This window comes from Balaenoptera acutorostrata, chromosome 6, assembly GCF_949987535.1.
Source record: "Balaenoptera acutorostrata chromosome 6, mBalAcu1.1, whole genome shotgun sequence".
In the NCBI taxonomy this organism is placed as follows: domain Eukaryota; kingdom Metazoa; phylum Chordata; class Mammalia; order Artiodactyla; family Balaenopteridae; genus Balaenoptera; species Balaenoptera acutorostrata.
In genome coordinates this window covers 66,369,642-66,384,619 of record NC_080069.1, presented here as the reverse complement: position 1 = coordinate 66,384,619, position 14,978 = coordinate 66,369,642, and the positions used below count along the sequence as shown (strand labels likewise).

Below are 14,978 nucleotides of genomic sequence, written 5' to 3'. Positions count from 1 at the left end.
GATTTGGTTATCAGTCAGGCAATGAATATTTTCTAACTAATATGGTACTTGCTCATGGAAAATACATATGGGTCATTTCTAATTTGGGGCATTTCCTAAGCCCATAAGTGCCCATAAATTCTAGAGATGGCATCAGTTTTCTTTTGTTTCTTATTGTGTAATGATACAATGTTTCTAAGTCTATCAAAAATACACAAAGAAATGTACAATAGCTTAACAATATTTGGCCCCTCAGTTGTCTGTGATCTTCAGGGAATGTTGGCAGAAATGCTCTAGGTTTCAATGCATCCTCCACACCACTTTTTTCCAAACACTTCCATTCTTGTTCCCAAATAGATTTTTACTTTCAAAAATGTTTCTCTATTCTTTCTTTCACAGACTTGTACTTCTTGCCAACATTTGCCAATATCTCTCAATGGGAAACTAAAGTTTAAAATATTCAAAGAATTCAGGCCAATTAACAAATTACTTAAATCCCAGGATACTGCATTACAAACAGGTAGAAACCATGTAAATGTCATTTCCTGATGAGAAAACAAAAGCACTAGCTTAGATGTAAAAAGTTCAACTTGGAAGTGCTAGGTGACCCACAAAGAATGCCGGCCCTGGGTTTGAGCTCCTGCCTCCTCTCGAGAGGGGAAAGGTCACACTGCCAAAGAGCCTGACTCAGTCTGTTATGTGAAAGCCACATAAGAAGAGAAAACAGCAAGTATGCGTGGCTGACTCAAAGCAGTCCGTATGCTTTGTAAGTAACTTACCCAGGTGACCTGCCCCCTCCACTTTTACCGGTGATATCTTCTTACACATTAGAAAACAACTTACTTTGAAAGGCATGGCAGAATTATAATTCTCTGGAATCTCCCAAGACAGTAGCACTGAAGTCTTCATTACTGCTTTGACATGAAAATTTTTTGCAAACACTGCTGGAAAAGGAAAAACAGTGTATTTAAACTACTCCTAAAAACGTATGACTCGTCCTTTTCCACGGACGGGAGGGCTTAAGCTAGATGCCGTCTACTTGGATCAGACAGAGAAGTGTGATTTGCCTACCTGTTAAGAGCATTCATTTTAACACCTCATCCTCATAAGGATCTCTCCTTTCTCTCCCATTCAGTCAACTATATTGTGTTTTCCTTACCTGAGAACATTGGGGTGCTGTCAGCCAGACTTGCTTGGCATTCTCTAACTGAGATCTAAGGCATCCAAGACATCTTAAGTTTTACATACTTTACCTTTTTGCTTCTGCTGAACCTATTAATATGAATGGGCCGATCAGTTATTTATAGCTTCAAAATACTGATTTCCAAAGACCGACATTCCTTTAAGGGAGAAAGGCCGTAAGCAGACAAATCCTACCTTGATCCACAGGCAGTGTCCTGAACTGGACACTGGGACTATACGGCCCGGGGCCTTTGCTCGTGTGAGCACGTACTTTTACATCATATGTGGTATCTGGTTTTAAGCCACTGAGTGTCAGAGTGGTGTCAGCTGGGACAATGAGCTGCTCCATTGGAAGAAGAGGGATATTGATATCCCTGTACAGAAGGGTGTACTTGGTGATAATGCCATTTCTCTCTGCCAGGACAGGCGGCTGCCAAGATAACTGGACAGAGGTTGACGTGCTGCCTTCTGAGTGGAGGTTTTGAGGGAATCCAGTTGGGACTTCTTCTGGAACAGAAATCTCCTTCACCATCTCCTCCCCAAAGCCCACTTTGTTTCTGGCTGAGAGCCTGAAGATGTACGATGCTCCTTTGTGGATGTCTGTCGCCGTGAAGTGATCTTCTTTTTCGGAGAACTCAAGAGTAGTGATTGGCTCCATATCCTTCCGGCCAAATTTTAGACGGTAGCCCTGGAGGGCTCCAAACGTGTCCACAGGGGGGCGCCACTGAACGAGAGCGGTGTTCATCTGAGTGTGGTTAATCACAAGCCGGGGTTTCCCTGGAACTGGAGCACACAGGAGGGAGTGGTGAGACCACCCTACACGGGTGTTCGCATTTCAATCACTGGTGAACGGGAATGCCACTCCACGGGCATTTCCATGCCTTTACTTATAAAAAAAGCCAGGGCTTGGTCTATATATCTTTGTGGAAACATGCTCCTTCTCATACTCTTTTAAGGCAGGGTGAGATATTAGAATTTGATAATGGACAGAAAATAGGAATTATTATTGAAATGATAATTTAAGGAGATTTTTTTAAACATCTTCACATTTCAAATCTTAATACATAGAGGTTCATGCCGCAGAGAAATGAAGCTCAGTAAGGATTAGCCAATTAGGTACAGCGAATAAGAATAATAATTAAAATATATTTAATTACTGGGTACATGCAATGTACCAGGCACTGTACTAAGAGCATTACATGTAGCATCTCACTTGATTTACATCCTTCACTCCTGACTATGTGCCCTGCTTAGTTATTATCTTCACTTTGTATAATAAAAAAATGAAACAGAGAGATAGAAAACTGTGCAAAGTTAGATGCGTAATAAGTGAGGATGCTATGAGACAAACATAGGTCTGTCTGAATCCACAGCCCAAACAATTTAACTAGTATGTTGATTATAAGTTTAAAAAAAAAAAAAAGGTAATGTAAAATAATGTTGCTCTTACTGTGGATCTAATTTGCATTTTTTGTTTATACCATCCACACCAGTCATCCTCATCAAGTTTTGCATCTAGTAAAATAGGAATTATATTAAGACCTACCCCATATTGTTGTTATGAATATTAAATGAGGAAATGCATGTAAATGTCTTAGAAAAGTGTTTTACATTTCATTAATAATAATTATTATTAATAATCAGAATATTAAGGTTTTTGTGGTCAGGGGCTAAGTACATAATTTCTTTTCAAGTTAAATGAGTTAGATATGTGAATTGGTCTAATATACTCAATGTATTATTACAACCGTATTTTTTTTTTTTTTTTTTAACAAAGAGTAATTATTCCTGGAATCCACAGACAAGGACAGTGGTAAACAACACAGAGCCAGGAGTTTCTTTGGAAATAGTCCAAAGATGAGGGAGGGGAAAAGAGTATTACCAGAATTAAAAATAAGTTAATAGAAAGGGGGGAGAATATGGTCAAAAGGGAGGAAAGCTTACACTAATGGCAATGAAAAATACACAGGAAATGAAAAATAGTATCATAGGGATGTAGCTATGTTAAAAACAAAAACAAACTAGAAAGATGTTGAGATAATATACAGAATATTAACTTCAGAAATTACTTGGTTAACCTGCTCACTATATATTTCAGACCCCAGTAGTGGTGTGCTTTGTCCAAGAACACATTCTTTGTGGTATTTCTATCCTTAACCAATGAAGTAATATAATAGTTTTGTTTCACATGTTGGATAAGTTCATAGTAAGTGGGTTCATCATGTTTGGGAAAGTAGTTCCTGAAGTTTTTAATGGCAATTATATACACGTGCTGAAGGTTGACCCAGAAACCAAACCAGTCCAAACCAAAAACTGTAGACTCACTGTTTCTCATGGAAAGGTGCATCTGATATCTTACTAACCAACTAAGAAACTCTCAGAACAAACCCATTCATAAGTTGGTGAGTGCTTGAATTATTCCATTTATTTTTATTTTAAATATATTTAAAATTATTTTCTTTAAAAAGCACTTTAAAATAGATATTGGCAAGTATCCTTAATTTCTCTCTATGTGTATATAGTATTTACATGATTTGCCCATTAAAATATCAATGACGTCAAGAATTAAACATTTGAGATTCTGCTGAGAAAAAAAAATGGGCCTTTCAGCAGAAAATACATCCTTCAATAAACAAAACCTGGTTGAAACTTTTGGGGAAAAACATAACAATTAGGTCTCCACATTTTCCAGGGACAATATATTTTATTAAAAATATTTATCAAAAGTTTTCAAAACTCTGGTTATGAAGAACTGCATCATAGTAAATACACTGTGCACCTTGTTTCTATAAGATGCATGTAAAGGGAGGATAAATAAAACAATTTAAAATTTCCTGCAACCACAAATATAGGTTGCATTGTAATAATATTCGTCAGCCATATATGAGTATGTTTTTATTATCTGGTGTTTCACTTCATAATATTGCTATGGTACAAATTTGGAGAAATTTAACAAACTCGTAAATTCTAAGAAAAAAAGATCTCATGGCCTTATGCAAATGTACATCTATTCTTCTGTGACAGTCAAAGCTTAGGTTGCACTAATGCCTTTTGTTTTTGATGCTGGCATGCCCTTTCTTGTTCTGGGATATAAACACTGTGGGCTTGGTATCATGAAATCAAAGTAATGCTCTAGAAGTAAGAGCGTCAGTTCTGATCTACTGGTTCCCACGGCTGTGCCAGAAGCACCTCGGTCGGCTCTCCACTGCCAAGACAGTCACTCCTTTCCCTGGCAGAAGTTTCACTAAGCCTGAAAACTATGAGACAATCAGCCTGGAAGCAACAAGATGCACTAGTGAAGGATTCAAGAAAGAAATGAAAGCTGAGGCAGCTAGAGGAAGAACTCCCAGCATTGCCTCAGGAGAGGCTAGCCACATGAAGGGAACATCTAAAATCTCCCCAAATGTGTGAATAGTAGATGCAGTTTAAATAAGCTAGGGTAAGGGTTATGGACAGTTGCGGTATTTCATCCAGGGAGTAACAAGTAGAAAAAAGGGAAAAGGAATGAGGAGAGTTCTACAGCATTGCATGAATGGTTAAAAAGAATTCTCCCAAACTGCACGTATTGGCAATGAAACCCACTCCATCTCTGGCTTCCAGAAATTCTATGTATGAAACATTTACCAACTACTCACTTTGTGTAAGGACTTATATAATGGCATGCAGGCATTTGGGTGGGAAAATAGAAGATGGATAATGCAGGGCCCTTGTCCTCTGATCAGTGCACACTCCAGGTGGAGAAATGAAGAGGACCAGTAGATGGTGCTGCATGTGGAGTTGGGTCCAAGGTTCTAATGCCTTAGGGTTATTGTGTGGGCCACTTTTAAAGGCCATGCAGTGGCAGGGTCAGTGGGTCTGCTTACTCCAGCCTAGGAGCTGGCAGACTGGCAAAAGGAAAAGAGTCTTAAATACTTACTCTGGGAGTTGGAGGTCATTTTTAGCAGTGTGTTAGTGAACTTATTGGAAGAAGAAGGCCCAGCTGCACAGTAAATAAGCTAACTCTAACTTATGCCATGACATATAATCTCTTCTCCCTTTTGCCTTTTTGATTATTCTTATCTCCTTACTGTATTCTTCCTCTTAAAAATCTCTCATGACTTCAGAAATGGTACTCATGTACTGCCCTTTACTTCTTCCTAGTAAGAGCAATCACTGGAGATCAACCAAGGCACTCAGTCCCAATGGCTCTAAACTTAGCTTCAATTTAACTTAGCACCTAAGTAGCAACAATCATAAATGACTGAACCTAAGCCTATTACTTCCAAATTCTATGTCATTGTCATCTTTTCTCTCATCCTTAAACATAGCTCCTCAGTACAGTAGTGAAATTCATGTAAAAATATAGAGAAAATTTCAAACCAAAGAATATGCCTAAAACCACAAGATTTCAGGCAGTAGACCAATTATTATGATACAGAGCAATGGGAGTATTAACAAAGAAACTACAAAAATGTCATAATCATTGAAACATAAAAGCCAACATTTTATTCAAAAGCATCCCTCAGGTTACATGAATCCTACATGGATTGCTTAAGTTATGGCCTGTGTTTTTATTTCAAAGATATGATTGTTCACAGATTCTAGAAACAATGTATTATACAGAAACATATCCTAAAACCAGGAATTTTACTATTAAAATAAAATTTCACGAGAATTCCTGAATTCTCCATGGAAGCTATAACTAAATGCCCTTATAATTGTGGTTATTAGGAGCTCACATCTGTGAGATAAACTCAGTAATTCTTCATAGTTATATAAATACAAGGGATTTTTGTAATACTATATAAAACAAAGCAAATTAATCTGTTCAATAATGACTTTAGAATGGTTTTTTACTATAGGTTGGCAGCAAAGAAAACTAGAGCTTTTCTCTTAGAAGGATTATAAATCTGGATTCTCCCATCTCCCACCCAGGATCAGTAGGGAGGTCTCAAGAAAATAAACGTGCAGACATCTAAATTATAAGCATTCCCTCAATACCCAAGTCTCCTTTGATTAAGAAAGATCTGAAATTGTGAATGCAAATTGAAAAATAATTCTGTATATAAGATCCACAATTCTAAATAATGTTCTGTATGGTGACTAAAAAGTGATGAGCTAATCTTAGTGACATTAAAATAGGCAATATCATTCCTTGTTCTAGGATTCGCATCTCTTGGCGATAAATCCTCTACTTTTTTGTCCTCATTATAGGACCTCCCCATCTTATGGGCAATAGGAGTTTGATGCTTCATGTAAGACATTTCAGGCTTATTAAGACACAGTTATAAATATGGGTGAAGGAAATGTATTTTCTTCACTTTGGGGTTCAATTTCAGGGGTTTACCCTCCGTTGTCTACATTCCAATAGAGGCTGATTCCATAGCTAGACAGTCAGCATGTCCCCACTGAATGTGCACCGTATCTCCTATGCAGGGTACTGAATAAACTTGATACAATGGTATTAAAAAAAGAAAAGGCCCAGAAGATTTTGCCTTGAAGGAGTTTTGCCATCTGTAATCCTGCTGCTTGAGGCAGTTCCAGGTGGTGGGATATGAGTGAGGCAAATCTTACGACATTTAGACAAATTTGGCAGTGAGCACAGCACCCAGGAGGGTCCTCAACATCACAGCTGTTCTTTGCTTTATGCCTTTACATCGAGGTGTGTTCCTAAAAAGTTGTGCGAGAAGTGATTCAGGAGGAATAAATCAAATCATAGCTTAAATGTTCCGCAGGAGATTTCTACATAAGGGGACTGAAGAAGATTCCTTCAGTAATTATCTCTTAATTTATTGGTTTTATAATGTCAGGTCTTCTGACATGCTGTTTTCCTAATGTGGCCAACCAAAGTGAGACTAAATAGCATTAAGAAGCTTTTTTCTTCAGAAAGGAGCAATCTGGTATTAGTCTTTTTGCTTTTCTTCATTCTCTTTTCTGTTTCCCATCTTTGGTGCAATTTGTCCTCTTTAGAATCCCCACAGCAAGGGGTGAGGAGGAGAACATGACAAAAAATAAAACTTTAAGTCAACAACCCAGTTCAAGACAGCAGCTCTTCTAACAAGGTTTGCTGCTGGGGAGGAGGGGGTGGTGGTGAAGCTGTCACGTGATTTCCCTCCCTAGATGGTCTGCCTTCCAGACCCTTGTGGGACTTGCTCCTTCACATCTTTCAAGTCTCAGCTCAAATATCCTGCCCCTAAGAGATCTCCCATCACTCTTTCTAAAACAGTCCTTAGGGACTGCCCCATCCTTAATGCCCACACACCTTTATTTTGATAATAATCACTTCCTGGCATTTTATTATTATAAAACTCATTTATTCACTAGTTAATTATGTTAGTCAGAAAATAAATTTCAGGAGGTCAGAGTCTTTTTGTTTTGCTGATTGTTCTATCAAAGTACTGGAAATAGTGCCCGATACATAGTATAGGTGCTCAAATAATATTTGTTGAATGAGTGACTGAATAATCTGGGTGAAGCAGGTTATTCAGTTTTTTTTACCCTCTGAACTGTATATCAAAAATCACTAAAGTTGACCATTGTACATTTTTCCCTCTGACCAAAACCACCTGTACCATTTGGAAAATTACTCTTATTGTTGCCGGGAACATATTCAAGATACGTATATGCACAGATACAGTTACCTGCCCCAGTGGTGGACACCAGTTTGGGTTTGCTGCGAGCTCCATCTCCTTTGGTGGTGTAGGCTGTGACAGTGAGGGAGTAGGAAGTTTCAGGCTGTAGCCCAGAAATAATCATGTCCTGAAATGACACAAGAGAGTAACATTGATTCAAAACATACACTGCAAACGCCCTGGGGGAACAATCAAGGCAGCCACCTTCCTTCTGCGCATGCGTAAACATTCCCTGCAGCCATGCCAAGCACTGGAAGCTTCATGCCTAGAGCTCATGCTATGGATGATCTGTCTTCATGCTGACACTGAAGGGGGGTCTTCAGCCATCCTAAGAGGCAGCTCTAAGGGGTAGTAGTCAAAACCACAAAACCTGGAGTCAGACCTCCTGAATTCTTGAATTTAAACATGCCTTTCCTTATTTACTAGTTTGGTGATTCAGGGCAAGTGAGTTTAACCCGTCTGTGCCTCAGTTTCCCACGTGAAAGTTGGAATGTTAGGACCGTCTAGGGCTACTAAAAGATTAAATGAGCTATACTGGGTAAACACTTAAAACAACGTGTGGCTTGTAGTGAGCAATCCATGCTCTAGCTGCTATGATATGCCAGCTGCTCTCCATGTGCTTCCACTGTAGCCTGGCCCTCAGATTGTGGATGGGGCTGATGCCAAACAGTATGTATTATCACCATGTAAATATTTTACCAAACGGCTGATCTGTTGGCCCTAGATAGCCAGAGAGCCAGAGAAGTTTCTTAGGACTCAAATAGTATATTATTGGTTAGTTGTATAGGCTATGGACTAAAATCATTATAAACTAAGGAGAATTTTCTAATGATTTGGAGGCCAGGCCATAAAACCACATTAACAGGACTTGTTCTACTACATCACGAATATGTGTTCAATTAATTCCGACAATGTAGAAAATGTTAAATATCACAAACTATTTATCAAAACTCTTAGTTTTCTCTTAGTAAGGACCCAAAGCTGTGGTGGCTATAAGAGAAGATAATCGTAGAACTATTCCTCTAAATGGTAAGTTACATGACTCTTTAGATAGAGTGCTGGCTATTAATTTGTTCTGATATTTTCCTTGGTGCTACATACACGCACCGCAAAAAAAAAAAAGAAAAAAAAAACTTTCAGATTTTTAGCACAGCTATGTTTTCAAATTGAATACAGATAAATTTAAGAAAATATAAGATGTCATTGTCTTTTGCATCTAAAGACAACGCAAGTGAGAGTTTAGTGAATGGATTAGATTGTGTGGAGAACAGTGGAATTTTTCTGTGCAAGGCTGTAATGGGCACCATAGAACTCACTGGTTGACTCTGATCCCAGGGATGACAGCTTTCGACAATGTGCTTTTCTCAAAAGTGTAGGAATATCACCAGTGTGGAAACTCAAGAATTTCAGATACTATCCTGAAGAGCTACTGGAAATACTACTCTGTCAGATGAATAGACTAAATCTGGGAGAGAGATTTTATTTTCAGGAATGGTTTCACTAACATTACAGAGAATATAAAAACCAAGTGAACCACCGGAGAGCGGCATTTAAAATGACGGTAACACTGGCAATTCCCAAAATTATGATGGGTGAATGCCAACATTATTGTTTCCAAGGTCCCCCTGATATCACAGAATGACTGATGAAAGCAGGCCAGGCTAGGAGAAAAAAGAAGCGAGGCCTGGTTCTATCACCAAATCGTGCGGCAAGCAATTTACGTACCCTGAGCCTTCTATAAATTTCTCATTTATAAAATTGGGGTTAACCACACACGTCCTTCCTCTCATACAGGTTGTGATAGGATAATGTAAGCAGTGCCACTCAAAATGTTCGAGCTCTCTGTCATGGTCTAATCTCAGCTGGACACACCGCTCTCTGCCTGGATCACATCATCTCTTGGTTTACATTTTCTTTAAGCTGTGGGCATACTTACTCAGTGGTTTCCACACCCTCTGTCTGGGGTAGTGTGACTGATATCAGGGCCACAGCTCCTCACTCTCTTTTTGTTCTCCTAGCCTATCTGCACCCTACTTCTTGCCCCTGCTTGTTAAAAGCTGGCATTCCTGGATGTTCTGTCACAGTCACTCATCTGCTGCATTTCTCTCTAGTCCTAAAAAAAAACTGGATCCATCTCTAAAACTTAAAGAATTTTTTCTGCCTATATCCTAAATTCATCTCTAGCCCTGACTTCCCCCCAGGGCTCCAATGGCATGTATTGGGTTGGCCAAAATGTCTGTTCGGGTTTTCCCGTAAGAGTTTACAGAAAAACCCGAATGAACTTTTTGGCCAGCCCTATACATTGTAAATATTTGTTGGACGTTTTCCCTTGACTATCAAGTGTTACCTCCACTTCAATTTAACTAGAGCTTAAACGTCATTCCCCGAAGCAGACTCCCCTTCTTACTTCCATATTTTAATGAATGGTGGAGCATCTTCAAAACTTATGCGTGATCTTTGGTCCCTTTTTCTTCTTCAAATTCTTAGCTAGTTAGTATGTTTTTGTCCATTCTTCCTTTAACTTAATGATCAACTTTTAAAAAATTTTTTATTACTTCATGACTTAGGAAAAGAACTCTGTTTCCCTGTCTACTGTATTTTTTTTCCCTCTAATCTATCCATTAAGTTATTGATTTTTAAGCTTCAGGTAATGACCCATTTAATAGGTCATGAAATCAATTTAGCCATTCAAGACCAGTGTTTTTTAAAAAAAATGAAATATACTTGAATATTAAAATTTGCATATATTTAAAGGTAAGGTATTATTTTGTAAAACCTTTATTTTAAACATATGCATGAATTGGTCATGGCATATAATGCATTTCTTACTATGGGTCATGGTCAAAGAAGTTTATAAAACACTGCTTCACTGTCAATTTCATGAGAAGTGATAGCTTGACCATCATATTTACCAAGAATCCCTACAAGAGCCCTGTGTTTTGGCAAAAAAAAAAAAAATTTACTAAACAAAAGAATACCTCCTACCAACCTTTATCTTTTTGCTCCTTTTAATAATTTTTTATATCTCTCCAGGACAAGAGTTAAAGACCAGCTCTTTAGCTTGACACTTTAGGTTTTTCTAACATTATATTAAAATTTAATCTCTTAGTAGTATTTAGTATTAATTTACTAACTTGAATCCTTCAGTCCTGTCAAATTGCCAAGCTCACTGTCACCTGACTATTATCACACTCTTGACTGACTGCTTCTGCTGTGCTGACCTTTAAAAGTACATTCCCACCTCCAACTCACCAACATACACAGACACACACTTTTACTTCTTCAATCCCTACTCATCAGTTAAGTTCTCAAATAAGTTTCAGGACTTCTACCATCCTGGTCCACTGTCTCTGAACTCATAGCTCTTACTGATATTGCCATTCAAATATTAATTAATTATACACTGCTTGAGGTCATCGCTTTTGTTGTATTTTATGGAACTTTTCTGAACTTTATATCCTTCCTAGGCGCCTGGATTGTAGGCACTTAGAAGGCAGGTGTCACGTCTTGTGTCCCCCACAGTACCTTATACATAATAAACTCTCAATAAAAAACACAGTCCATTCACTAAAATATTAAAAAAAAAAAATTCTTCACTCAGTAAGATACTTTCTGCTTCTTGGCATGACTCATGCAATTTCACTCAAATTTGTATGGATACAACAGAGAATTGCCATTTCTAGATAGAGTTAATTAGTGCCAGATCTAGGTCATGTTATGCACTGAATATGTAACTCTGGAGCAGGATTTATGAGCAGCCCAGAACAAACTCAACATCTCTCGTCTGTGATACCTCCACTTAAAGCATGCCTCCTCTAACTGTGTCACAAGGCAGAGTTAGTAGCAGCCACCAAAACAACATGAACTCATGATATTTCTTATGCAATCAATAGCGTCACAGCAATATCACAAAACAAAAACCAGAATGAAAAGTGTACCACATAGTGGAAGTACTTTAAAAAATAATTTGTTAGTTCATGCATCCAAGCAAATTGTGATGACATAGTACAAATAAATGAAAGAGGGGTATCAGAAAAAACGACCATTTATAATCTGTTTTGAAAAAGCAGCCCAAAATTACTCACATGTTCAGTAGTATCATCAAATTCCCACTGATTGAGATTAAGAAGGTTGGGGAGGAGGGAAACAAAATAAAAAGAAATGAAGAGAAATTTGTAGCCTGATAAAGGCAATGGTGCCCTCCTTAGATTAAAAAAAATAGAAGAAATAAGCAACTGAAGAGGTGTGTACAATAAAATTCCAAAGAGTATATGTGTGTTATGCTGCCACCTTCATTCCTAATTGAGAAGTTAAAAGTAAATATGTTCTATGTTGTTACCACTAAAACTGGCTAATTTTTTTTAATGCATGGCTCATTGGAATGAATCAATAAGGCATAGCAAAAAGCTGATGCACACTACGTTGTGACATTTATTTGGATTTCTATCTAGGTTACAGAACTCAAGTCACTATTTAGATGAACACCTTTCATTAATATTGAAAATGTACAGTCCCAGTGAAGTCCTGTAAGATGTAAAAAAAAATTCAATGAACAGTTAAAGAGAACATGAAATGAGCAAAAACCAAACAAACCAAAAAACAAAACACCACCACAAAGAAAATCAGCAAAATAATAAAGGCCAAAGTAGAAGAGGAGAAAAAAAAAAAGATTGAGTTGATATTTAAGGCATTTTGTATCATGTAATTTCACTAACTACCATATTCCCAATGAAAACAGCAACAGAACTACAGTTCTATAATGTAAGATTATCTATGAACTGAAGAAGGACATCAAAGCATGATGGTCGTATCATTTTATTTCTCATAATTGCAGATGCACCAAATAAAACGTAAGCAGTTAAGGCCTTATTAATTTTATACTATAAGAACTTTCTATTTTATGGGCAGTACAAAATAAATATTTACAAAAAAGCAAGTCAATGGTCCTTTTCCAGAGTCTTAAGGGACACTATGAATTTCCAACTAAATTTATAGAAATGGCCTTCAAACCAAAACCATACAACTGGATTTGAGGAAGATAAATTAGTCACTAAGCCAGACCCCTTTAGTTAGAATGTTTCAAAACTGAAGCAAACGTAAGTACCTTTGTGAGTTGATTATATTAAGACTTTGGAGTAAATACAAAGTAAAGACTTTGGGGTAAAAAAACAGGGCCCTCTATAGCCCTGTTATCTTCATAGAGAAAAGAAGGCAAAATTTGGCAATCTGGCACAGCAGTTTTCAACTTTGTTCATAATCTTCCCCACTTTCATGCAAAGGAAGGAATTTTCAATTGAAATAGCTTCAAATTTTCACTAATCCCATCCATTTCCATGCCCAGCTACCAATTTGCTGGATAAGCAAAGCACTCCCCTATTCCTAATACCCCATCGCTATTGGAACAAGCATAGGTAAGCTAGTCCATGGGTTATGTATAATCTCCAGTAGGGCAGTTCTTAACTGAAAGCTTCCTCTCCCTTTCAGAAAAATATGTATAGGTAGATTTATTATGGTACTGTCTTTGAATCACTTCTAATTTATTTTTAAAAAGTGAAAAAAAAAATTAATGTTCTGTTTTAAACAACATATTACAAAACCAAATTGTGACTACATGCTTGTAAATCACTGCCTTAGGGTTGATAGCATTTCTCACATTCTCAACTACTCTTAATAGTTTTATTAATTTGGCTCAGCATAGAGCATCGCATCAATACCCTGAGACACTCTAATTTTTATCATTGTCATTATCTTCATTTTCTGGGAAATGAAACAATTATTTTCATTAGATATGTTATTTGGCAAAGAAATACTAAATAAAATACTATCTGGATACCTTTCCCTGAATAAGAATGTCTATTCTTCAGTGGAAGAAATCATACATTTAGAAATTAGATCAACTTAGTTCCAAATACTTTTAGCACAGCAGAAAGTAGATTTATCAGCAAAATTGCTGTTTGAAATTCTTCCCTTTGATTTAATTAAGTCAACCAATTTTTTTGAAGTCAGAAAGGCAAACTCAGATATAGCTGTAGAGCCGTACATCTGTATTTTAAGAAAACAGTTACATGTTTTTAATCAGATGTGTCATTTCAATTCACTTCCTCACTTGAAGTCAACTCTGATTGAGAAGGTAAATATGGATCATGTGTTTTGAAAGCTAGAATTTTGTGAACTTATCTACGAAACAGACTACAGACACAGAGAACACACTTGTAGTTGCCAAGGGGGGAGGCGGAGTGGGGGAAGGATAGAGTGGGAGTTTGGGATTAGCAGATGCAAACCATTATACAGAGAATGGATAAACAACAAGGTCCTACTGTATAGCACAGAGAACTATATCCAATATCCTGTCATAAACCATAATTGAAAAGAATATAAAAAATGAATGTATATATATGTATTACTGAATCACTTCACTGTACAGCAGAAATTAACACAACACTGTAAATCAACTGTAATTCAATTTTTAAAAAAAGCTAGAATTTTGTATAGGAGTTTTAACATGCCAAAAAAATTAAAATGGGGTCCATTTTAAGGTACAGACTAAAATAAATGTATTCTATAAAAATATACATATGCAATTTCAGAGGCTTACCTGTGCGTCAGCCAGCATGACATCCTTCAGCATGGGCTGGCCCTTGGGTTCACCATTTTCCATCCTCACATAATGCACCTGGTATCCTCTTATCTGGCCATGCTGTTTATTGGGCACAGGTGAGCGCCATGAGACTTTAACAGATGTTGAGTTGACAGCCTCTACCTCGACTTTGCGAGGAGGACCACTAGGAACTGGAACAACATCATTGGATAAAAGAAAATTATAGGCACTTGTCCCACCCAGTCAGAGCATTTTCTTTACTTAGGTTTAAAAAAAAAAAAAAAAAAAAAAAAAAGGCAGACCCACTATGTTTCCTTTGTGGAATACAAACATTTTCAACCAAGGAAAATGCTCAACCAATCTGCTCTACCTTTTAAGAAAAGATCAAAAAACATGACCGATGCCAAAAAAAAAAAAAAAATGGAAGAAAAAAAGAGTATCAGAGAAATAGAAAAACATGTAAAAAATGTACAAAAGCCAAGGAAGATGCTTTGAGGTTCAAAGCATTAAAGCACAAAGAAGTATAGCATTGAAATAATAACAAAAACTGGTTGTTGATTGTTGTGTGTGTGTGTGTGTTTTTAAGGTTTCTTTTTAGCAGAATAAAA

General features: G+C 37.2%; 1 protein-coding gene across 16 annotated transcripts in view; it reads right to left on the bottom strand.

The window, feature by feature from the left end:
• Positions 1-14,978, bottom strand: part of PTPRD (protein tyrosine phosphatase receptor type D) — a 530,039-nt gene that overhangs the window by 155,577 nt on the left and 359,484 nt on the right. For 5 of the 16 annotated variants that reach the window (XM_057548419.1, XM_057548421.1, XM_057548427.1 and 2 more), the window contains 5 exons: positions 14,368-14,561; positions 11,858-11,884; positions 7,782-7,899; positions 1,357-1,944; positions 823-923 (listed from right to left, as the gene is read on the bottom strand). In XM_057548419.1, the coding sequence (XP_057404402.1) occupies positions 823-923; positions 1,357-1,944; positions 7,782-7,899; positions 11,858-11,884; positions 14,368-14,561 (1,028 nt within the window). The remainder of the gene's footprint in view (positions 1-822; positions 924-1,356; positions 1,945-7,781; positions 7,900-11,857; positions 11,885-14,367; positions 14,562-14,978) is intronic. The other 11 variants (XM_057548425.1, XM_057548429.1, XM_057548426.1 and 8 more) reach the window with 5 other exon arrangements.